This window comes from Corvus kubaryi, unplaced genomic scaffold (genome assembly GCF_017639235.1).
Source record: "Corvus kubaryi isolate FWS band 111438036 unplaced genomic scaffold, C.kubaryi_AGA036_p1.0 134, whole genome shotgun sequence".
In the NCBI taxonomy this organism is placed as follows: domain Eukaryota; kingdom Metazoa; phylum Chordata; class Aves; order Passeriformes; family Corvidae; genus Corvus; species Corvus kubaryi.
In genome coordinates this window covers 11085297-11111122 of record NW_024580668.1, presented here as the reverse complement: position 1 = coordinate 11111122, position 25826 = coordinate 11085297, and the positions used below count along the sequence as shown (strand labels likewise).

The window sequence follows — 25826 nt, the reverse complement described above, 5'->3', positions numbered from 1 at the left end:
TGCTTTTCACAGATCTGTCAGAGGAAAATAAATGCTTAAATGAGAACATTTTTCTTTGTGGACTGAAAAAGCCCTAAATTTATATGTCAAGCCTGGCAGACGCTTCTTTGTAGGAGGTCATAAAGTCTGTAGGCTGGAACACAAGTTCTGCATTCAGTCTCTGGCCCTGTAGCCGCCCATTAATCATTATTTCCAGTTATAAAACAATATATTCCCAGTTGCTTCACCAGGGTTTTGTGGGGATTAACTGTGAGCAGAGCCTGGAAGTGCCCTGTGGTGCACACAGCAGTGTCCTCACCCTGAGTGGACCCAGCACTGGGTACTGGTTGTGTCTGAGAGAGAAGGGATCAGTGTCAGTGCCTGGGGACATCGTTGAGTCTGTGACTCCCTGCCGTGATACTCTCTCCTGGTTAACTCCAGCCTGGCTCTTTCCTCAGTTCTCCTTCCTGCTCTCCATCAGTCCCGAACATCTCCAGGTGGTGGACAGGGATGTAAAGGACAATGGGATTTTTCCTACCCCACTTTGCCTCAGATGAAGTGAAGCATCCTGCCTCAGGCTCTTCCTGCAAACCTGGCAGGTAGCTATGGATTAAGCTGCTTAATCAATCCAGACAAACCATTCCATGCTGCTTCCTGGTGGTTAATACCTCCAGTCACTTGCCATTTCAGCAGCTTAGAGACTAATGATCCTTCACTCTGCAGACAGAGATGTGCCAGGAAGCAAAAGTTGCTAAACAGCCACTCAAGAGAGAGCTTTAAAATCCTTTTGCCTCTGTCCTTTCCCACCACCATCAGCTGGTAGCATAGCAACTGCTGAAGCTGCTTGAACTTGAGTTGACCTGAAATTACATGTTTCTCAGTTTACATGTTTATTAAAGCCTTTCTACTTTTTTGGTGCTTGTTGAGTTTACATTTTTCAGTCCCTGTGGGAGATTAGCAGCTTGTTCATGCAGAAAGCAGAAATAGACTTAATAACATGTGATAGATGAGCTCAGATGGACCCTGGAATTAGAAACATGAGGGAGAGCTGAAGGTGGCCCTGAGCAGTGACTGCTGGAGAGGCCCCTGGTTTTGGTAGGATGTGGATGCAGTTTTCCATATCCTTGTGCAGACTTTGTGGAGCCACGAGGAAGAGCAGCATCCCCCAGGCTGTTTTCTCAGACTTTAGTGTTGGAGAAGGGGCTGTTGAAGGAAGCAGAGTGGATTGGAAATCAGCAGAGATTGATTGTAGTAACCCTGGGGTTTGTCACCTGGGGGAGAGAGAACTCAGGAACAGGTTCAGGAGTAACCTGCAGCTTGAATGATGGTTGGTGCAGGTGCAGCAATTTCTCGTGGAGGAATCAGTTTTGACCAGAGTTTCTGGAAAGCTCCTGTATTTCCATCTCCCTTGTTGGGAGAGATGGTGCTTAGTTCTCATACTTTTGTAATGACTGTATTCAGATATGTTCTTATGTTAAAGCTTAACTTGTGTTTCTTCATGGATCATTTCAAGATTAATATAAGACCTCAGTCTACACCTAGCTGATGGGCCTGTCATCAAGGGAAATGAGGGAAGTAGCAAAAATTAAGAATTGCTAATTGTTATATAAGGAAAATATATCAAAGATCAGTCTGCAGAACAGGTCTTGGTTCAAGCCTGCTGGCCATGCTCCTTGTGGAGCAAAATGGAGCAGTTAGATGCTGTGTGGAGTAAGTCATGGTCTTTTTATTTTTACTGGTATTTTGGTCAAATGAAAGCTGAACCATTTTTTTGTGTGTGGCACAATCTCAACAGATGGGACTAAGATGCTCCAGTCTCTGAACAGTCTTAGTAAGGGAATGAAATCCTTTCCCTGACAGGCACTTTGAGAACTGAATTATTAAATCAAACAGCATCACTGTCACCAGTGCACGCTTTGGCTGCATATATAAAAGCAAAGTGAGTTGTGCTCACCTTTTCAGAGAAAGGCATCATCATTTATCTTCATGTGACTGCAGCACCTGAGTTCTGCTGCCCTGAGAGAGGGCTTTCAGAGAGAATTCAAAGGGCTTAGAGGTGCTCAGTATTATTTTTTGGCTTTCCCCTTAATAGACTGATCCAGTACCTCTCTGTGTTTCACACAGAGGGCCGTGTGCTGAGAAAATAAAGAGTAAGGAGGTAAAATATATCTCACTTCTATTTTAATACCAGTCAAAAGATGGGGGGGGATCAGGGAGCAGTTAATTTTACCTGTCTTAGATATGTGCCTTAAGGTGAGCCCATTTCACTCCATTGGCAATAAAGGGAACCTGAGATAATTAGTACAGGCTGGAACATGGAGCAGCTACATAGTGAGAGTCAGGCTACTTATAATCAACTCATGGATGACAAGAAGTCCTTGTGCTGGGCCCCTCGTGGCCCATGAAAGATCCCTGTAAAGAGAGTGACATCCCACAAGCACACCACTCCTCTTCTCCGTGATGTGTGTTTGTAGCTATTTTGCAGCTGACAAAGTCAGAAAATTACAGGCGCTTTAAAACTGAGAGTTAATTGTCCATGATCCCAGCCCTGGGGAGCTTGTTGTTCCTGGAGATTACCTACAGAGCCTGCCTGAGCACTGTGGAGGGCAGCGCTCCCATCCATGTTGGAAAGGTGGCCTGCTGGCACAAGGCTTGGGAATGTGTTTGCTGCAGAACTGGAGATTCCTGCACATCAATACTGAGAGTCTGTAGCCACCTTTTTAACTCTGTTACAGTACAAATGATGACTCAAAGAGAAGCATTCAGGTCTAATCTATGTGAGTTGTTGTAATAAGCTTTACAATTAGAGCACAGGCTCTTCCATCTAATTCACTTAATTTACGCTGGGAAATGAGATACTGTTCAACTAATCCAATGCTATTTTCCTCTTTATTAGAGAATGAAAGCATCCTCTGAGGCTCTGGTGGGATTCAGACTAAGCTTCTGAGACACAAATAGTGTGAAATGCTAATGAATTAGCACGCTGCTGTAATTCCCACTTGGGATCTGGTGCCCCTCTCCTTCAGCCTCTCACACCATTGGAAGGGTTGGCAGGAGGCACTGGGCCTGTACCAGCTCTTTGTGCACGCAGGCTGGCTCTGTAAATGTTTGTTTGATAAGATGACACTGATACAAATGAACCCTCTTCAACCAGGATTTGTTCCAGCTGCCTTGTCTGGTGACTGCAGTGCTTTCAGGAAAGGGTTAAGACGTTTTCTCCTGCTTTGCAGTAACCCCTGTGAGCGTGGCTGTGTCTCTTTAGTCCGTGACAGCCCAGCTGCTTAGTTTAGAACACATTTGAGTCACCAAGGGGCATTTGCTCTGCTTCTTGAGGGAAAAGACACAGAGAATGCTTTCTGTTTTCATAAGGCTGTTGGATCAAGTTCTCCCTTCATATCTGTGTACTACACCTGTGCTGGTGGGAGATGCTACAGGAATAGTCTGTAGTCTTCGAATCTGGGGGTTGATAGAAGGCAAGCATCCTGCCAAATGTTTGGTCTCTTGGCTTTCTTTGGTGTTACTGATTGCTGTCCCCTGGGTTCTGCTCATCCCATTTTCACTGCTGTTGTGCTGATTCTTTGTCCACTTTGTTCAATTCTTTCGCATTTTCTGGCTCACTTTTGCTTTCTCCCTTGCTTTTTGTACACGAAATGTGTGGCGAGTTCCCTGCAGACAGAAGCCCCAGCTCTCGAGGGAAAAGCAAAAAGACAAAAGCACATTACGTGCTGTGGCAAATGAGTATTTTATGTCACAGAGTACTAAAGTCACTCATTGCTGTGTTAGTGAATTCTGTGTTGGGAAGAAGCATCAGAGAGAGAGCAGTGATGTGGAATTTGTTACATGATCTGTAGAATAGGGCTCCATCCCACAGTACAGGAATGCTCACAGAGGAGAAGAGGTGTATGGGTGATGTTTGTCTGCTGGGAATGCTCTGTCCATAATGGGGTGCAAAACCAAACAGTAAATGCTTTGCACCTCTGAAATTTATAAACCTGTGAAACCACTGCCCCTTGGTCTACAGGCTGGAGAAATCCTAAATCTTCCTCTTCTCTCACTCCTCTGGGTTTTGGCTTTAATTAAATATTCAGAATTGTTGATTTCAGAATTGCTTCTGGGCACATTCCTGGGGCTCAGACAGACCATCTCATTTGCTGGTGCAGTTTACCTGGGCAGGTGAATTAATGAATGATTTCTTGCTGCTGCTGGCACACTCTCATAGCAACACGTGCCACTGCTGTCAGCCTGTTACAGTACTGAGAGACAGACCTGGATGTCCCTCTTAGACAGAAACTCTTAGTGCGGTGTCCGCGCAGTGAAATCTTCTCCTGCTAAATGTTGTGAAATCCAGGTGCCGTTTTTCTTGCGTGTAATAAATGGAACTGGAAATTTGGACCATCACTAGACAGCAAAATTTATCTGCTGCATTTATGACAGTGAAAGGAAGTGTGAAAATAAGCAATGCCAGTATAAATATTGGCATTCAGAGCCCTGAAGGCTCAATGCTGTGGTGCAAAACTAGAAAAGGTACCCCTGGATGCTGCTCAGATAGTCTGGATATTGCATAGAAAACTATATAGTTACTTTTTGTTCTGCGTTTTCTGCTTAAAAGAGTTTTGAGAATCTTAAAGTTTGGTTTCCTTGCCTTTCAGTCCCATCCTCATCTGTTTGGCAATCACAGTCCATAGCTGCTCATTTAGGACATGATGAGAAAAGCTTTTATAATTCCCATTAGTAGGGGCATGAGCAGGATTGTGTTGGAAAACACAGATCCTGCCTGTCAGGGAAAGGTCTTTGGGTAGCAGGTCCCATCTTCACCTTTTCAGTCCCCAAAGAATAAGAACCACAGTGTCTCTTCTGATCTTATTTTAGAACCTGTGCTCTGTTGAATGCATGTGAGGAAACAAAACCCAGAACTTTTGCACTTGGTGATACACCAGAGTTTTGTGGCATTGGGGGTTCTTTTTGTCTAAAACCAGCCACAGCCCGTCCCATGCAAATGAGAGTTTATGGTCACCTTGTCTGTACAGTTTATCAGATGGTTTTGTTATGAATAAGGGAGAAATTAAAAAAAGCATATAAAATTCATAGTTTAAGAGGTGTATCCAGCTGGTTTAAGATTGCATTTTCTGTAATATCTTTCTTTATGGATTATTTCACAGGAGAAAGTGGTAACAGTTGTTGAGGATTTTTCTCTAGTTTTTCAGTTTTCCCAGTTGCATCTTAAGGATTCACGGAGCCAATTCTTCTTCCATCATGTAAAAATTGCTTAGAATTGCCTTGCTTAGAAGGCCAAATAGAGAACTATTCCAGCAGTAGAGTAGAAACACTCAGAAATATTTGCCAAAAAGTAAAATGCCTTTGTTTTCCACAATAGATGGAAAGTAGAGTGTTAATGGTACTAAGTGTAAGAGTTGAGGAGGTGTCTGGGTGATGCTCTTTGTCCTTGTAGAATCCCAAAAAGGTTTGGGTTTGGAAGAGACCTTAAAGCTCATCTCATCCCATCCCATGCCTTGGGACACCTTCCACTAGCCCAGGCTGCTCCAAGCCCTGTCCAGCCTGGCTTTGGACACTTCCAGGGATCCAGGGGCAGCCACAGTTTCTCTGGGCACCCTGTGCCAGGGCCTCCCCACCTTCACAGGGAAGAATTTCTAATATCCAGTGCCTCACCCTCTGTCAGTTTAAAGCCATCACCCCTTGTCCTGTCACTAGGTATGATCGAGTTTTAGGTGGTCCTGCAAGGAACAGGGAGTGGGACTTGATACTCTGTGGTTCTGTTTGGTCTATTCTGGTCCTTCACATTAATTTTGTTTTCTCATGCTCTTTGCATTACTAAAATTCACATCATTTTCAAGCTCTAACAGTGTTCAGCCTTCTGAGCTGTAGACAGGAGCTGTATTTTCTTTTCTAACAGGAGGGGAAAGGCAGACCCCCAGTTCCCTTTGTGTCTGCACAACTGGACCTGCTTTTAGAGTCAATGAAATCTACCTGTGGTCAATAACTCCGTTTTTTTTTTTTGAGCCTGTACTACATATGTCTTTTTTTAAAAAAAAAAAAAGAGAGCACCCATAAGCCCATTTTTCTGTGTCCTTCCCAAGTCTGCAGTTCAGGCTGGATATTCCAGCTGCAGCAATCCAGTTCCAGATGTGCTCATTGCTGGAGAGCCTTTGGCTTCCTCCTCTCTGCCTGGAGGAGGTGGGAGAGTGGCTGAAAGGGAGCAACAGTCCAGGCAAAGCTTGTGATAGGAAATAGTGTTGGGATGCAATGGGGCTTAAAATATAGTTGTTCACAATTACATGTGTACAAGGCCAACCTGTCACCATGTTTATTTAATTAAGGTCAAATTGAGATTTTAATTAAAATAGCAAGCTCATAACATCAGGCTGGTCATCTGTAACCGGCTTTTGTAAGAGAGAGCAAAAAAATGCTCCTCATTTATGTGCCAGTTTTGCTAAATAATGGGTAACTTGTTTAGATCACTTGCAGTAATTTGACACAAAGTGATATTTAAAAAACAGCTTTTGCTCCAGTTGGTGCCAGTAGGAAAGAATCCATTATTTTCAGTGAGGTGGGATTGATCCTCGAATAACTACTGGAAGAGTTGCTTATCTCTGTTCCTTAAATTCAGAAAATAGGAGCAACAACTTAAATTCCCAATTTTACAATATTTTGCAGCAAGCACCTGTTTTTCAAATGGTGTAAAGAAAGGGGAAAATGGGAGGAAAAAGGGAAACCACCATCATTTTTTTTTTTCTGGTGGGGGTGATTTGGATTGGGATTAAAAGTAGGGAAGATGGGCATGCTGGGTGACACCGTAATTTAAATCAGTTTGGCAACAGTAGTTTCTAAACTCGCTAGATGAGATCTTCAAGTCTGCTTAGCAGGATAAACTGCTCTATTAATTAAGCTCAGTCCCATAAATCTCTTCTAACTTGCCATCAAATCCCAAAGTAACCTGGATCATGCTGCTATTGAAGTCTGCAGCCCAGGAGAATGGAATTTAATATTTCATTTGTCTTGTGTTCAGCTACGATGTGACTTGTAAGATGTAGTTCTTGCATTGGGAATAAAAATCACCAAGTCTATCTTTTAATTGTCTTGCACCAAGAAACAAGTAATAAACTGCTGGTGATTTATAATAATTTGATTTTTAACGAAAATGTATCCACACACATTTCTTGAAAACAATTTTCTTGAAGAAATAGCTTTGTAAGTCAAAACATAATCAGCCTGGCATTTCATGTCAGAAAAGGATTCTGCCAGGAGTTATGGGAATGGTGCAGAATTAAAGCAGAAACAGACATTCCACAGCAAACATATCTGGCATCACTGATTATTGTTCAAGTTGGATACCTGCTGCAATTACAGTTGAGATTGTTTTTTCTCCAGAGGTACAATGCACAACTCCTGCAGTCAGTCTCAAGGAGATAGAATGGTTTGTTGTGAACAGTTGAAGGAAATTAAATCAAGCAAAATTTCAGTTGATCAGTTTTTGTGCATTTGTTTCTCTTCACTGAGCAGATCTTAACCTGCAAGGATTGTCCTGAGGGGAAAATCCCATCTTCCTCCTATGATGTGGTGCTCAAAGTTCTTTCTTCCACGTTTCTGTGGATCCTGGATTTTTCCAGTCCTCTGGGTTCTTTGAGGAACTATCTATAGGAGAGAGGGGTTTAGAATGACTCCCACTGAACTCTAAATTTGTTATGTTGCAACATTTATGTGTTTCTTTTTCTGAGAGGGAGATCACGGGATAGTTTGGGTTGGAAGAGACCTTAAAGCTCATCGCATCCCACCCCCTGCCATGTGCAGGGACACCTTCCACCATCCCAGGTTGCTCCAAGCCCCGTCCAGCCTGGCCTTGGACACTGCCAGGGATCCAGGGGCAGCCACAGCTGCTCTGGGCACCCTGTGCCAGTGTTTTAAGCCCCTGTTGATAACAATATTCTTTTTTGTTGCCTGATTTTCACAAGAGAATAGAGTTTGTGTCCTCTGGGCTGAGGGCAAACCGCATTAGAGTGTGGCAGAGGGAAAGCTCTACGAGATTCAGGAAATTGCTCATAATCTTGCAGTGTTCAGCTCAGGTTTTCAGAGGCACAAGGTGTATGCTATTCCTGTGGTTTCCAGTATGCAAGTGTTATTTACACTGATAGAAAGGGGAAGAAGAATAATAAAAATCAGGCAGGCAGCCAGAGCTCTGTAGGTTTTGGTTTTTTCTTTTCTTTTTTTTTTTTTTTCCCCTGTAGCTTCCATCAAAGGGAGCTGCTGAGATGTCTTTTATCAGCTTGCTGTGCGTTTTCTCACAGAGGTGATGCTCAATAGCTGGTTCCTGCCTCCTTGTGCTGCTTCTCAAACATCCAGGTGCTCTTCAGGTCTCATGCAGACTTTCTTGAGTACGTTTCCCTATGAAGCAAAGCAAACTTTGCAATCAAACACCATAGGAGGTGTTGATTCACTGTTGCCTTGGAGTTTTTCTTAGTTCTGAGCTACCAAGAGCCCCACTTAGAGCCTGTTGCAGCAGCATCCGGGCTGCTGGTCACGGGATGATCACTGGTGTTTAAATTTGCTAATATTTTCTCAGCTAGTGCTTTGATTAGAAAATATATCCTGGTTTTTATCTCTATTTTTGGGGAGATAAGATCAGAAAATGAACAAGTGATCTGAGTTTTCCACTCGTTGCTAATTTTGTCACGTTAAGCATTAAAACTTGGCAGAACCATGGCACCACAATCAGTGATTGGGGTATTCTGCTGTGTCAGGTCACGGGGCAGAGGAAGGGCTGTGCTGGAGCCCTTTTATTGATGGTTTATGCTAAGGCCACTCAGTTGTCTTTATTTAAGATTTCTTTCTCCCTCCCTCACCCTCCAAGGTTCTGCTGAGTGCTGTTGCTCATATGCTTACAAGAGAGAGAAAGTATAAACCTCATAATGATCTAAAAGACACTTCTGTGTTCCATTTAAGACAGAAGCTGCTTTGTGGCTCCTGTATTTTCACAAGTGTTTGTGACTTGGTAATGCTACCCCCAGCGCAAGGGGGCTGAAATTTAAGCACAAAAAACCCAAGCCCAATTCTTTCCAGTAGCAGATTAAATGCTTATAAAAGATTTGGTAAACAAGAGGGGAAATTGTGCCTGTGTTACAAAAGGCTTTGGGACAGCCTGACTGCACAGATACGTGATGGGAATTTGGATTTTCTGACTCCTTGTGATGTGTTTTTGCCTCCAGAGCCGCCCACCCCGATCGCCCCTCCAGAGCTGCTGGCTGTGGGGGCCACGTACCTGTGGATCAAACCCAACGCCAACTCCATCATCGGGGATGGGCCCATCATCCTGAAGGAGGTGGAGTACCGCACCACCACGGGCAACTGGGCAGAGACGCACATTGTGGACTCTCCCAACTACAAACTGTGGCACTTGGACCCCGACGTGGAGTACGAGATCCGAGTGCTGCTCACGCGCCCCGGGGAAGGGGGCACGGGGCCCCCCGGACCCCCCCTCACCACCAGGACCAAGTGTGCAGGTAAGGGTTCTGCTGCTCTCCCTCTGACAAATGCTCTGCCACGCGTCCTTGGTGCAGTGCTTCGTCAGGGATCTGAACTGGCATTGTGAAGTTTGATGCATCCTGGAGTATTTTGTGTTGTTCCACAGGCAGGTGTTTAAGAACTGTTGTTTTTATGCGTGTGGTTTATCTGACAAACTTTTGCTGCAGCGCAAGGCTGCTTTCTGTTGGAATAGGCAAACAGATGACCAGTCCTCCAGTAGGAAAATTGTTCTTAAGACCCCAAGCTGTTATAAAATTTTCACCTCTAAGTGCATAACAAAATTTATGTTGTTCTTGGATAGTGGTTCTGCAGTGGTTATTAACGAATTGACACCGATATCAGTTTGAGTGTCCCGTGGGGAAGCTGGAAGCATTTAGTTTTTAAATTACATTTTTGTGTTCCATTTGATGGAACAGATTCCCCTCCTCATTTCTGACAAAGGACTGTGTTCAAACACTGTGCAGCACCTTCTTTTTCTCTTTCATATTGGAATGGATCAATTTTGATCCAGGGACAGAAGTAGTCGATCTTTCTTTCTAAGCCATATTGGACTGTGAAAAACTGACGGATGATGTTGCTCATCTTTCAGATGTATTGGCTATTCATCCTGTTGTCATACATTAATCATTAGCCATTAAGGGAAATCAAGCCCTGTGCCTGGCAAGGGGATGAGCAAAGCACTTTTCTCCCTCACGCTTTTTTTCCACCACAAAACTTCATTCTCTCTCATTTTTGTAATTTTTGCAAGGTCCTCACTGTGGTATGAACAAAGAACAGGCACTAAAAGGCTGCTCTCCTTTTGACACAGCCTTCTTTCCCTCCCCACAAATTAGTGGCTTGCAACATGTGGATTTAGGTAGTGAAAAACTTACAAGAACATTCTGCTTCCTGTTACTCTTTCTGATCAAATAGCAAATCTGAAGTTGGAAGAAGGCATCCAGAACAGCCAACATAATCCTGGGATGGGACTAAGCAGTGCAGTATTGGTGTTCCTCATCCACTTCATAGCAGGAACATTTCCAGCAACATCCTCTTTCTCTACCATGAGTGGAACCCTGGCAGGCTGACTGTGTTGTGGGTGGCACATCCTTTATTATGCAGGTTGTAAATTAGTGAACATTTAGTGCCCCTTTGAGAAGATTTGGTTAAAAATAAATAAATCTGAGCACGAGGCCCTGTTTGCTTTGTTCAGCACCTGTCCTTGGGTAGGACACAGACAGAGGCTTTGCTGCATCTGTGTGGAAGGCATGGAAGTGACGTGGATGATGTCCTGGCCTGTTTGGGAAGTTGGCACATGTTCTGCTACTCACCTTCTGGCTTTCTTCTGCTTCCCTAATGTGGTCAAATTCTCTGGCATCATCAGAAGTCACTGCAGGCCTGGCCTGGGACTGTGCATTTGCAAATGGAAACGTGACGTGCTCACATTTGGTCTGGAGTGGATGTGTTGTCACTTGGCAGTCACACTCTCTGCAGCAGCCAAACTTGCAAACTTCTCTGCCTTACCTGTACAGAATGCTGGTTTAATTCAAGGGTTAAAGTAAAAAAAAATGCTCACTTTGTGCATAATATTGTCTTGTCCTATGCCCCAAATTGCTGAGTTTCCTGCCCAGCTCAGGTATTGACTGACATTGAGAAGGATGACGTAGATAATCTGTTCAAATTGGCAAAGCTGAGGCACTTTCTGTTTCCCATCCTGTTTTGCTAATGAAAATCTAACTGGAGAAGGTCATTCTGTTAATGTTAGCTGTCATACAGGCCTTGTTGAGATTGATGGCGATGGCATTTGTGTTTTGTTTATGGCACTGGCTGGGAGAAATTGTAATGGTCTTGATCTAAGTGAGGACCAGGAGGAAGGGAGAGACTTAATAGATAAAGATGTACAATTTCACCAAATGCCAACTGAAATGAGAGAAAAGAAAATGCAACTCATTATCCCAATTTCCATACGTCGTGGAACTCCTTCAGAACACCATTTTGAGGGTAATTACACAAAACTTTCACGGTGAAGATTTTCAAAAATGTGCTGAGCTGAGAAAACAGCTCTGCTGCCTTGATTTTCCTAAGAGTACCTAAAGAATGACATCAGGGAAAATTGAGGGGTTTTAAAATAGTTGAGGGATGAGCGATACTGCTTTTTTCACGTGATTTTTTTGTTGTTGTTGTTGTTTTATTATTTGTCTTTACCTTTTCTGAGCAAGAAAGAAGTACCAAACTCCTACACATTTGTATGCAATCAGTAGGTGATTGGAGCTGCCCAGTTTTACTGCGCTGTTCAGAGTTGTGCTGTGTTTATTAAGCCCACAAATAAAGGTAACAAAATGGACTGCAGGAGTAAGAGTAGACAATATCACCTGTGCTGGAGGAGTATTTACTTATTTAAATTGCTAGAAATTAGTGTAACGATAAGCAGAAGGTGGCTGCAACCTCCTAAGAGAGGGAAGTCAATATCCCTTGTACTGAATGCTCTTCAAGGCTCTTTTCACATAGAGACTGTATATTTTTTGTTCTGGAGAGGCTGAGTAACTGCTGGCATAGCTTTCAGTTTAAGAACAGATTGTAATGAGATTCTTATTTAGAGATAAAAATGAAAAGATTTGGGAAGGATCATGCTGCTCTTCCACTTCAAGTAACAGAAGCTCATTTACAAAGTTGCCCTTGTCTGCTGTGTGTTTCTTGACTATCAGAGCAAAAGCATGGCCAGGATGGTCCTGGATGAGCTGAGGCATCCTGACAACTCTTACCAAAATCATTCTTTAGTTTCAGATTTTGATCAGACTGAATGGAAGTTGTTTGAAAGGTTTTGGACTTGAAAAGTTTGTTTTGATTAGCTAAAACCCATCAGATAATTAAGGAAGGTCTAAATGAACATAAAGAAGTTTTATTAAACTGGACAATACCTAAGTTTCTATTAGCAGTATGCACCCAGGCATCTGTTACCCCACTTTTGGTGTCCTACAGGACAGCATTACAAGGCTTGATTAATATTTGATCTATAGAAATAATACTGAAAATTACATCCCAGCCTACCTCCTTCAAGGAAAAGCCAACTGCCAGAAATATGGCAAACGCTGCACAAATGATTTTTTTGTTTGTTTGTTGTGGGCTTTGAATTTTGGATTTGAGTTTGTTTTTCTCATGGAGTGTGAAGGGTCATTACTTGGGACAGGAAAAAATTAAATGACCTTGAGGCATAACCCAGTAAAGTGTCAGTGAGAGGGAAGAGTTGCTCAGCAGGGAATGGGGAAAAGAGAGAGACTGCTTAAGGTTAAGACCAGACATGTGGTTGAAGGTAGGTTAAAGGAAAGATAGATAGGAAATATTAGTTTTTTTCCCCAAAATAATAGGTTGAGGAGATAGCAGGATTAGAATAGAGTGTTTGAACACAGTTCCCAATAGTGCCTAGTATTCAGCACTGGTTTTCTAAGTGTGGGGCATTTTAGCCATCCTCTATAGATAAACAGAGCTCTTTAAAATCCTTGTTCCATGGCCTTTGTTCGCAAGAGTGTTGCTTTGGGAGGCTTGAGGCTTATTTTCTTTTTGCTTATTGACTATTCCCCTGCTTTTTTTTTTGTCGTTGTTGTTTGTTTTTTTTTTTTCTTTCTTCAGTTTCCACAGAAGGCAGAGTAGGGGAAAAGTTGTTTTTAGCCCTGGTGGGTGGAAAAAAGGGAAAAGTTTGCATTTGAGGTCATCATCATGCAGGAAATCTCATCTGAAAACTGCTTGCCTTCTAGTGGGGCCAACTCACATGAAAAACAAGGCCAAAGAGTAGTATTTAAATGAATATTAATAAAGGGACAGAGGAAAGATATTCTTTGTGATCAGTACTTATTCCTGATTAAAATACTGCCCGGAAAAGCTGCCTTGAACATTAGGTCCCATTAGCTTCATTAGAACATTGGCTGATCTTTATTAGCTGTTGAGACTAAAGCAAAGGAGCCCCAGGGGCACCTTATCCCTCTCTAAATCTCCCTGAAAAGACATTGTGGCCAGGTGGGGATCAGGCTCTGCTCCCAGGGAGCAGGCAGCAGAAGGAGAGGAAAGGGCCTCAAGCTGTGTTAGGGGAGATTTAAATTGGGTATTAGGAAAAAAAATCCTTACTGAAAGAGGTGTCAAGCATTGGAATATGGCTGGGGCAGCCATCCATCCCCTGGAAGTGTTCACAAGGTGTGTGGATGTGGTTTAGTGGTGAACAAGGCGGTGTTGGGTTAATGGTTGGACCCTGATCTCAGAGGGCTTTTCCAGCCTCGATGACTTTATAATTCTCTGCCTTTTTGGGTGATGACAACAGGTGACTTGTAAAATGGGGATGGTTTAATGACCTTGTGGCTTGGAAGCAGGAGAATTGTTTGGTGAGGAATGGGAGGGGAGAAGAAGTCCTGAGAAACCCCATCATCTCCCCCAGAAAACACATGGCAATGATTCCTCAAGGAACAGGCTTGTGGTGATAGGAAGTTTGTCCTCATATGAAAAATTCCCAGGGCTCACACGCTGCCTTTCCCTTTGGATGAGCTGCTGGAGACTGCCTTAATCAGCATAGGGTGATTTAGCTCCTGCAAAAAGGAGCAGTTGTCAAGATCAATACTCAATTTTTGGTGTAGGCCTAGGGAAATAAAAGTTAGTCTTGAATGATGGGGCTGAATTCAATACTCCTTTTAAAAATAGCCTGGATAAAGTGGCTGATACAAATGCAAATGATCTGAACATTCTGAGTTCGATATGATGTTACCAAGTGGCTGGAAAACCTTTTCCTCTGGTTGTTAACAGGTACTTTGTTGCCACGAAATCTAGTGAAGTTTACCAGTAGTAAGCGGCTTTTGGCATTTTGTGTTGGTTTAAGAGAAGAGTTCCAAATTCATAGAAATATTTCTGTCTTCTGCTCTATTACAGGTGTTAGAAAAGGAGGTATTTGCACACTGTTACGAAATGTATGAACTGAACAACCACAAGTATGTGCGCTGAGTATGAGTTCAAAACCACTTCTTTCTGGCTTAATATTAAGGTGATATCTCCCATTAAATAGGAAACTTTCACACGTTGATGCTGAAAAATAAGATTCAAGGTTGCCACCCTACTGCCTTCTTTTTTTTTTCTCAAGCTTATAATAAAAAAAACAAATTAAAACTCAGATATATGATTCAAAGCACTGCACAAAAGGCATATCAAGCGATTTGAAAGAGTATTCTGTACAAGTGAGTTTTTGGTATTATTGAAACCACTGATTCACAGACTAATTTGACTTGGAGCCACTCTAAGCCTTGTGCTGAAAGATGCATTAATTTCCCCTATTAACGTTAAATTTTAACTCTTGGCTCCAGTCTCCTGTAACTTTAAATGGAGATGGTGGGGGAAATAGAGGCTTTTTTAGCAAGTGAAGGAAAACTTTACCATAGAATTCTAGAATATCCTGAGCTGGAAAGGACCCACAGGGATCACCCAGCCCAGCTGCTGGCCCTGCACAGACACCCCAACAACCCCAGCCTGGGCATCCCTGGCAGCGCTGTCCAAACGCTCCTGGAGCTCTGGCAGCCTTGGGAATGGCTCATCCTCGGGTCTGAGTTTGGGTCTGTGGATCCCCCAAAGCCTGTGAGACTGGTACTCATTCCAGGAACATTTCTTACCTTGATGATTGAAGCTCTGTTTTCATTCCACCTCAAATAGCCTTTGGCATGTGAGCCAGAGGGATTAGAATTACAGAAATACAATATTCCTTCATTTTGATCCTTGATCCCCAGTTTGTGCTTGGAAACAGCCTGGTAGCGTTGCTGAAAGACAGAGGCTTCATCCTAACGGATTAAGTCCCTTTGCATGCAAGATGATGACTTTTCCCTGCAAAATTGATTAAATAGATAAATAGATCTTGGTTTCTTCTTTATTCCTTCCCTGTCCTCACTTATTCTTTGTCAGAGTAGAAAGACAACAGCTACCCTTTAATTAACAAGTGAAAAACATGGGAAAAAAAGAAAAGGTGATGTATTTCTTGATGACAAATGTCTTTCTGGTTTCTCTTCAAGTCACAGCTGGTTTCACCCAGGCAAAAGGTGTCCCTCTGAGGAACCATCAGGATCAAGTTATGTATGTGTTGGCTGTAGAAATGTGGTTGCCCTGGAAAGACACCTTTCAGAGAATAGAGGATAGATTGGATCTGTGAATTATTTACTGGAAAAGAATTGGAAGAAGAAGCAGCTCTGTAATCTGAGACATAACAACAGGGACAACCTGTATGGGACAGAAAGAATCTGGGAGGAGATTAAATGGTAAGGGGGAGCAGAGTGTTTTGGTGCATTTTGAGTGACTGAGGGAACACAGGACTCCTGAAAAACCAAACTGTTGGAGCTGACAGGATCCTTGGTCTGGTGTGAGGCTGCGATCCATCCAAAGTTCAGGCACTAAATTCCATGTGTGGGAAAGCAGCAACGTGCAGAGGCGAGGCTGGGATTTACTGCTGGAGCACATCAGTGTGCCATAAATCTGATCTTTGTTTCCAGCACTGAGCAATCCCTGAACATTGCCGAGTCTCACAAAGCACGTCCCCTATTGCCTTTAACCACAGGACATATGGTGAGGAATTTTCTTTATCCTGATCCTTGCAGAAGATCAGCTTTTTGTCCTGAGGCCTGGGGATTGATTGCCCTTATCTTAGTCTGCGTAAATACAGTTCTGAATATAAAGCCAGCCATAATAATGCTTTGGTCTGGATTTTTTTTTTCCAGAGGGATTTTGTTCATGATGGATTTAAATTCTAGGGATTTACTTTTTTATCTGCAAAGGCAGTTTGTTATCCAGAAATGGTTTTTTTTTTAAATTATTTTTATTTTTATTGTTTAGGAGGAAGTCTAATTATTAATTTCCACATCACACTCTTTCTGCCTGGTGCAGTTGCTGTTTAATTTAATACTTTTCCAGAATGTGGTTTGAATTTAGCATTATTTTTGGAGTGGGCAGGCTGGTCAGGAAGATGACAGCTTCCATAAAGGCATAAGGCTCTTATGCCAAGAACTGTTCTCACTAATGGTGGGATTTCACAACTTCTCCTAAAAGAAGTGAACCTTCCCAGCTCTTGCTTTCACACCAGCTGAATTTAGGACACTGTTCTTTTTGATGTTTCTTGTCTCCTGAGTTCTGTCCAGGCTTCATCCCAAACAGCTATTCTTAATCTGGAGAGGCAAAAATAGAAAAGGAGAAAGGAGAAAACAAAACAAAAAAGCCTGAAACAAAACCAACAAAGCCCCATTCTGTTTTGTTGGACTCAGAAAAATCCTCGAGCACTGCTTGAATTTGTGGTGTTATAGATGTGAGGCAGCTGAACATCTGCTGTGTGCACACTGCTCTTCTAAGGGAAGAGTGGGTTTGAATCAAATTTGGAGGGAATACAAACCAGCTGGATTTTTGCTGCAGTTTTTTAAGGATGTATTTCTACAGCTTGAGGTGCTTGAGCATGTCCAGAGAAGGGAATGGAGCTGGGAAGGGGCTGGAGCCCCAGGAGTGGCTGAGGGAGCTGGAAAGGGGCTCAGCCTGGAGCAAAGGAGGCTCAGGGGGGACCTTGTGGCTCTGCACAAGTCCCTGACAGGAGGGGGCAGCCGGGGGGGTCGGGCTCTGCTCCCAGGGAACAGGGACAGGAGGAGAGGGAACGGCCTCAGGCTGGGCCAGGGGAGGGGCAGGGTGGACAGCAGCAGGAATTTCTTCCCAGAAAGGATGGTTAAACATTGGAAGTGGCTGACCAAGGAGTGGTGGAGTCCCCATCCCCAGAGGTGTTCAAGGAATAGCTGGCCGTGGCACTCAGTGCTCTGGGCTGGGTAACAAGGTGGGGATCGGTCACAGGTTGGACTTGATGAACTTTGGAGGTCTTTTCCGACCTCAGTGATGCTGTGATTCTGTTTGAAATATGCTGGGCACACATGGAGGCTCTGTACGAGGTCGCTGACAGGACAGGCCCACATGAATGATTCCAGATATTCGGGACTGGAGCCTGGACACAAGTGGCGCCCAGAGAAACCAACCCAAAATTGCCTCAGCTGCTGTGTTACCAAGCCAGCCTGGGTTAATCAGGGAACTGGATGCTTTGTGCACAACACGATGTTGTTTGAGTTTTCTTGTGTGCTTTCGGGTAATTGTGTGTTTCCTCTTTTCAGCTCACTTAACAGAATTGTACAGGGAGGGAAGCAACATAAGCAGATATTTGATGTGTTAATAACTTCTTCCCTACTTGCTTGTGAAGCTTCATTTCAGCATTCTCAGTTTAAGGGTTTCTCCAGTGGGGTCCTAAAAATGTGACTGCACAGGGCTGTATCCTTAGCTTGTGCAAACCTGGCACTGCTTTGCCCGAGTCAGCATTTTACACCCACTGAAAATCTACCCCACCATTTGCAAAAACAGGCCAGGCATTTTCCCTCCATTGTCACTCAGTCCCCTGCTAAAAGCAATTTTATTTAAATTGCATGGTGTCTTTTAGTCTTCAGTTACGAGGCATCTTTCATAAAATCTCGTCCCTTATTACCATGTTATTACTGCTTCTGTTGGTTTTCCGAGGGTGCGCTGAGATGATCGTTTCCAGCTGTGGCTTTATCCGAGTGTGAAAAGCCCAGTTTAGTGGGAGGAAACTGGGGAAGGAGGATGCTGTGTGCGTGTTCCTGCAGTGCATGTGTTACCCATTGAATCGGGAGTGAGGAGGACCAGAGGGAGGTGGCTTTGCCTCCTCTGTGCCATAGCTCATCCCGGGAATCAATGACAGAGCCAGCCTTGCAAAGCATCCATTAAGGATTTGCATAGTCATGATCTCATCTTTGTCCTGGGACAAACGTTGCTTCCTGCTTGTGTTTCTCTTGTTGCTTTTCCAAAGGCAGCTGAAACATAAATGACTTTCGTTTTCAAACGTGTTGTTAACACACACAAGTCTGCATTGAAAAGCACTCAAATAATAAGTGATGCTGAGAGTTTATACGCTGAAAGTGGCCAATTTTAAACGTTTCAAAGAATAAAATGCACATTAATTGGCTTTCATGGATGCTTTAACATAGAGCACAAAAGCCAGGCAGAAGCAAAATGGAAGAGAGCACTACAAGAGAGCACTACATTTTTACCATGCTAAGGCTTTTAACCCTAAGGCATTTGCAAGACATTTAGGAACAGTTTTCTTCCTTACATGTTTAGCTTGTTTACATTCTGTCATAAATATTTTACCCTTTTATTTTTCCCCAGTGGACTCTGAAATGTTGAGATGAACATGACTTCTTCTTTAACACTTGGCAACTCAGCCAGATGAGCAGGGGTTTTGCACAGCTGGGGGACAAACAAAAAGGCACGTTGGTATCTTAAATCGTGTTGCAGAACCAGCAGATGGAGCATGAGAGTGCAGAACCTGGTTTGCAGTGGGGTGGCTGGCTGGCTGCACAAGCACGTGGCATTTTCATATTGTTTGAGCTTAAAAATGGACTTTAAAAAGTCATTTTTAGCCAGCTGTTCTGTCCGTGGGCATTTCTGCCACCTGTTAAAGGCAGTACCTGAACATGACAAACCCAGAGCAGGGCTCTTGTTGCCCTTTGGGGAGTTCTGGGATCCCTTTGCACTTACCATTGCACAGGTGGAGAAGCAAAGACCCCTGATCTCCCCAGGCCCTGGATTTGTGATCCAGCTGACTGCCATGGCCCCAGGACTGGATTGGGGTTTAGACAGCTAGCCACCCTTTTAATTATTTGTTATTCAACTGAGCTCAGTGAGGAAAAGGAAATGCTTTCAACTCCTTTTAATTTCTTTTGGTTTTTTTAGTTTTGTAAGCTAAAAGCTTAAAAGCTTTGGGCTTTTTTTCTTTGGCTTTTTTTTAAATTTGGCTGGTTTTCTTGAAACTGTGAAGCAGTGGAATTTTTTATGACTTCAGAAATACTACTGAAGTACAGACCATAGCTGTGACTGCATCAAAGTACTCCAATATTGCTGGGGAGACTTAGAGGCCTGAGCATTCAAATCAGCCTGACAGTTGTTATTACAATGCATTTTGCTCAGGATCCACAAATCCTCATTTCAGCTGCCAATAATCCTTCAAATTATTAAACTCAAATCTTGGTGCAGAGACCATCAGAAGGGGATTTAAAGCGCGACCACAACTCACAAGATAACAAAATGTGAAAGCCTGAACGCCGTCATTTCCTCCCTGTGGCACGTGGAGATGTTTTCTAGCATTCACTAGAGAAGAAAGAAAAAAAAAACATAAAAACAAACCAGGAGGGAAGCAGGTCTTACAAATAGATCCAAACCAGCAGAAATTGATTTGTCCATTAATGAAGTTTGACGAAATTTTTTGGTGAGCCTGGAGGATTAGATTATATATCAAGGAACTCCGCCACTTGGAAGATAAAGCCTTCAAGTGATAACTTTATTTAATAACATTTTTAATAAGATGATAAACTGTTGACATGAAGTTGGCTGTTTTAACAGGGGAGGGACTGAGGCAGAGGAGTGGGATGCTGAATTTAAGACAAGGAATACTGCTTCAAAGGCAATGCTATGTGTGAACTACTGTATTTGTATAAAAAAAGTTCTTCACAGTTGGTTTTATCCCCTTCAGATGGATTATTTTTTAACCTATTACAGGAATAAATCTTTCCACCTGCTGTTCTATAGGTCCCTTTGCTACAGTGTTTATGTTTACATTCACAACACATTCCTCTGGGAAAAGATCCACATGATTCTTTTTCCTGGACAGAAAGAATCCCATTTCACTAAAGAAACTGTGCCTGAAAGGAGGTCTAGAACTGTGATGGTTTTTTATTTTATATGGAATTAAAACTGTCTTATGGCAGCTCAGACAAAGTAGCTGCTGCTCTAAGATTGCCCAAATGTCGTCTGAGTTGTTGTCTGATAGGAGCAACAGATTAAAATCCAGTTGTGAAGTGTTGAATTTTCATTCCATAATTTGATCTGTGGTGATGGAAGGGGTTTCAGGTGATAAGAGTTAAGTTTCTTGTAAACACTGATTCCCATCACATCTCAGCATGTACATTATCTGTTCCTTCAAAATCAGACAAGGCACTCATACAAGTTTCAGTTATAAAACTTCCCTTTCCTTTGTCAAAATTCAGCTTTTCTGACTCTGGTTTTTGTCCTCTCTTCTAAAGAAATCAGGAACCATAGAGTTAAAAGATGAAATTTGCAGTGCCTGACATAAAATCTACAGAGTGAAAATGAATTTTATATCTACTTTTGTTGTTCCCATTTCTGTTCTGAAGCTGTTTTCAATAGTTGTTGCTTCCAATTAATGTTGTGTATGTGAACTCCAGATAGGCACCTTCTGCCAGCCTTCTCCTGTCTAGCAGAGGCAGTTCAGAGCTTTCCCCTGATCCAGCTGGCACAGCAGAGCAAATATTTACTTATTTTCAGACAGAAGTAAATAGCTCAGCGTAAAAGAGTTGGAAGCAGACTCTGTGCAAACAGGTGCTTCATGTGATTATTGGTGTGTTACGCTGCAACCCATCAGGCATTTATATAGAATTTTCCACTGGCACCCATGGGACTGAGGCTCCCAGGTTGGTGTCAGCACTCCTGGGGTTTCAGACTTGGTTAATTAATTTATACGAGCAATAGTTTGTCTGTCCCTATTTGTCCCTGCCTGTCCCAGTGTAAAAGATGCTCTTGCTTATAATAAGAAATAATCTCCAAACCTGCCCGTGGTGGCCTGTGCTAGAAGTGACTTTACCTTGTTAAAGTCCTCTTTAGGCTGTAGGAATGTACCTGTGTGCTGAAGGCACAATCATTATCTGCTTGTCATTCTGGCCTTTTGTCTGTCACAGGGGTGTCCCTTGGCAGTGAAACCCTGAGGTGTTTAAAAACAAGTGCTGGTTATCGAGAGAGGGGAAGGCAGAGCATTGTCTGTGCTCCAGGTGTGTTAAGCAAAGGTAACATCATTAAAGGTACAATGTCAGAACATAAAAAAAAAAAGAACTGGTGGGATATTTTTATTCTATAACAAAAACTCTCAAAATTCTTTTCAAGCAGTGCTGTTTGCTGGGGTGTGTGTTTTCTGTTCTAAATTGCTTTAGTGCTGTTGTTTTTCTTGTTCAGGGAAAGAGGTCTGGTTTTTGTGGGATTTTTTTTTTCTTTTTTGATTAGAGCAATTTGGGCTAAAATATTTGCACTGCATCACCTTAATTTTGAGCAATGAAGAAACGTGTTCATATGTTAGTTCTTAAACCACAATATTCCAGTAGCAATCAGGTCCTGTGGCCACCTCCTCTTATTTGCAACACAGAGCTCTGAAACGTCCACTCTTTGCTGTATTTATCACAGAATGGTTTGGGTTGGAAGGGACCTTAAAGCTCATCTGGTTCCACCCCTGCCATGGGCAGGGACACCTTCCACTTGCCCAGGTTGCTCCAAGCCCCATCCAGCCTGGCCTTGAACACTCCCAGGGATGGGGCAGCCACCAAAAAGACCCAAAAATTCCAGTGTGAATTCCAGTCTGAGAGCATTGTCCAAACACTTGGGAAAAGGACCTTGCAAATAATTCAGAGTTTCTTTGGAGAAGATGTCCCCGCCCATGGTAGGGGGTTGGAATGAGATGAATGTTAAGGTCCCTCGCAACCTAAGCCATTCTGGGATTCTGTGACTCAGTTCTATAACCTTTGGTCCGTGTGAAACAAATTTTCCTCCCTTAGGGGTGTATTTCCCTCACTGCAGCACCCATCCTGTGTTTACCACCCCCCCTGGCACAATCATTTTTCTCCATTCAACCCTTTCCACTTGGATTGCTCAGATCTTTTCAGCTGTCAGCAAATCTTAACAGTTCCTCCCTGATGTTCCTACCCAGACGGATGTGTTTGTGTGACCGTGTATTCCCCACTACAGGTAAATAACTCTAAAAAGAAGTTATCCTCCAGAGGTTAGGTGAGAAAAGCAGGATGGAATTAAATTGCTGCCTGAGTTACAGGCTTACAAACATCATGCAGAAATCCCTTGTATTCAGCACAGGAGGACAAACCCTTGCACACTGTGCAGAGATTTGCACAGGAGTCACGGAATGCTGTTGCCTCTGATCATGTACTTGAATGTGTTGACAGATAGAAATGCTTTTAAACTCAAATGCCTTTAAGACTTTATGAAACAAATCCTACCTCGGGTTGTCCCCAGGGTTAAGGACCAGGGTACTAATGGTATATCACCTTCAGCATTTCCTTCAAATTTGTCTTCCTTAAAGGAGCTGGGCTGCAGTAGCAACTCGTAGCCTGCAGCACTCCATCTGTTCCCTCCTGAGAGCACAAGGATACCGGGAGATGCCCTGGGCCCCTTCACACCACTGCAGGTTTCCTTCTTGTGTATTCAGAGCACGGAAACGACAGTGACGTGGTCACATTCTGGGCAGCAAAGCTGAGTGATTCCCAGACTGTGTTGAGAGGTCTATCCTTAAAACTCCTTCCTGCTTTGCTTTTGTGATATTTATGAGAGTTACACTGCTGTTGGTCCAAAGAACTCAAAAACCTGAGTCAGAAGCCAACCCTCTCTTTCCCCACTCTGTATTCATGGACTCTCATTAAATGTGGTCTGGGTTTTTTCATGTTTTTAAACCTTCCTTTTGCCTTTCCTTTCATGAGTGTCAGGCACAAATCCCTCCTTCATTCTCCATGCAAAACTGCAGGCACTGACCCCCTGCTTCCAGGCTGCTGTCTGTGTTCTCCTGTCTGCTATATCGCTCCTCCTCAGGATGGGAAACCTTTCTGGAGTGGCAAAGCTGGCAGCTTTCCCTGTGATACTCTGGCACAGGAAAATGGGAGTTTATTTTCGTTGTGTGGTGCCTCCATGTCTACTTTGGGCATCAGGGTAGGGGCAGGTTGCTAAAACAACTCTGTGGGATCTGTTCCCTGTTCTCCCTCATGTCGAGCTCCAAGAGAGTCAACAGAGAGTGGAATGTGGAGCCAGAGCTTTGAGCTTGGCTGCGAACCTGGCTGGAAGTGCTTTCTCCAGCCTCAGAAAGCTGCTGAGAAAGAAGCTGCCCTCACTGCCCACATTTACTCTCTTTGCTGTGCTGCAGGGGAGCTGGAAGAAGCTCTGTTGCCTCACCCAGAGATCCCCATGGAGCACCAGGAATGCCTTTACTGCCGCAGGAAATAAGCAGCACTGTGGCTTCTTCTGATCACACTTAGCTCAAACAATTCCTCTGAGCTTTCTGGGTTTCTTTCAGAGGTACCCACCAAATTATACAGCTTGCTATAATTTTAGCTTTGCTTACACTAAAATACCACTCTAGACTATCTAGGGAGCCCTGCTCTGTGTTGTCTGCTGGAAGAGAAGCGTGGGAGCCTCAGGATCTGTGCCAGTCTGTGTGATGTGCAGAGCTTAACATGTCCTACATGCTGAGGCATCCATGAGGGGAGGTTTGACAGGACTTTCAGCAGGCGCTGCTTCTTGGCAGCCTTTACATTGGATTGTACCAGGTTTTTTGTGTATGGTGTGGTTTTGGGTGTTTTAACACTCACAGTTCGATTTAGAAGGGAGCAGCAGTGGATGTTGGGAATGCTATCAAGAGCACTGTGGATATAGCAGAGCTGGGTTGAGTGCTGTTCAACTTCTACATTATCATCTCTCACTTCTGTTTCCTTTATTGTCTTTAAATTTTGTTATCTCTCATCTGGTGGAAAAGAAGTATTTGAATTTCAGAGCTGAGCTGATGCATCGTCCTGTGGGAGTAGGAGCTCAGCTTCTCCTCCCTCAAAGCACAGGCTCAGATCTTTGTTTCCTTTAAGTGCTCTCCCAGCTTTCGGCTGTCGAGTGCCTGTTTGCTTTGGACTGGTGTGTGAAGGGGGTTGTGAATCCTGCTGCCTTCAGATTCTAGGAATTGTCCTAGGAGGATGAGGCACTGCGGAACAGGATTTTTTTTGTCCTATAAATTGTGTTGTCTGGATAAGACTTTTGGGTTGTAATTAATGTTTTTAGAAACTTGCATGGTGTGTTAGACAAGCCATTTTCAAATAATAACTCAGCCATTATATCATTCCTTAGACACAATTTCTTAACTGGGGGGAAAACCACCTGAATCGCCTTGTATATTTGAAAAGTTGTTTGTAGGGAGAGAGAAGTAACCTCTGAGTAAAATGCATCTCAATTATATAACTAAGTCAGGTCATTTGCTTAGAAGTGGCTTTGGGGAAGGTTTCATTATTTTATCCCATATAATGTATTTTTTATAATAATGTAAGTTGGAGACTTTTTGTCTCTGCAGAACCTTGGAGAGAGAAACTGGTGCTTGTTCTGTTTGTGTGTCTGTACTTATCTCCCTAAAGAATTTGCCACAGCACAAACTGTGTTTGTGCTCTGGCAGCCTGACCTGTGTCACAGCTCGTAGGCCCTGATCCAATAAATTGATATGAGCACAAACAGGGAGAAGGAGTCATTGGGAGAGGCCCTGTGGAGAAGCACTTAGGGATTCTCATGGGTGGAAAGCTGGACATTCTTATATGGACAGAGAGCGACAGGACAAGGAGGGAATGGTTTTAAACTGAAAGAGGCCAGGCTTAGATTAGATGCTAGGAAGAAATTCTTGCCTGGAACTGTTCAAGGCCAGGTTGGACAGGGATTGGAGCAACCTGGGATAGTGGAAGGTGTCCCTGCCCGTGGTGGGGTATTGGAATGAGGTGGTCTTTAAGGTGCCTTCCAACCCAAACCATTTTGTGATTCTGTGATTCTAAACACACAAAGAGGCGTTTTAAGATCATTGTTTTGTCATTGCATTAAAATCTGGAGGAGAGGATGCAACCCCCAGATATTGCAGTTCACTTCAGTTGCATTTCTAACTCCTGCTTTGTCAGAGAATCAGTCAAATTCATATAGACATGGTGTAAATATTTATTTATTTATACACTGAAATTGCCATCTAAAACTGAAAAAGAAGTGTGAAGATGGTTACTGTGTTCAGTGTGGCTGAGGCTGAAGTAGCAGATGAAAGAGGAGGAATCACCTAATTATTGCCTAATTCTAAGCACTGGTGTTCAAGTGTGAAGTGCTACTGATGTAATTAAAGTGTAGAAGAAGCAGTGCAACTTTCCTACTGTCAAAATGTTCAGCTTAACATACAATGTGGAAAATAACTTAACTTTGTTAAGCTTTCAATGTTAATCAGTGCTGAGGAGCTATTTTCTTCCTAATACCATCTGCAAGTCTCCATCAATACTGTGCAAGCGTTGATTGTGTGTTACAATACTTCATTTTAATTAGACTCCATAGGAGATAGTTAAAGGGTTGATGGGGGAAGATATTGTAGCAGTAAATATTATGGCACATTGGGAAATGGAGAGGGGAAGCAGAACATGTTGGCTCTGGTGTTGACATAAGTA

At 43.2% G+C, this 25826-nt stretch overlaps 1 protein-coding gene across 9 annotated transcripts in view; it reads left to right on the top strand.

The window, feature by feature from the left end:
- The window catches only part of PTPRT (protein tyrosine phosphatase receptor type T), a 434461-nt gene that overhangs the window by 203435 nt on the left and 205200 nt on the right, over window positions 1-25826 (top strand). For all 9 annotated transcript variants that reach the window (XM_042050484.1, XM_042050521.1, XM_042050503.1 and 6 more), the window contains exon 7: window positions 9198-9491. In XM_042050484.1, coding sequence (XP_041906418.1) covers window positions 9198-9491 — 294 coding nt within the window. The remainder of the gene's footprint in view (window positions 1-9197; window positions 9492-25826) is intronic.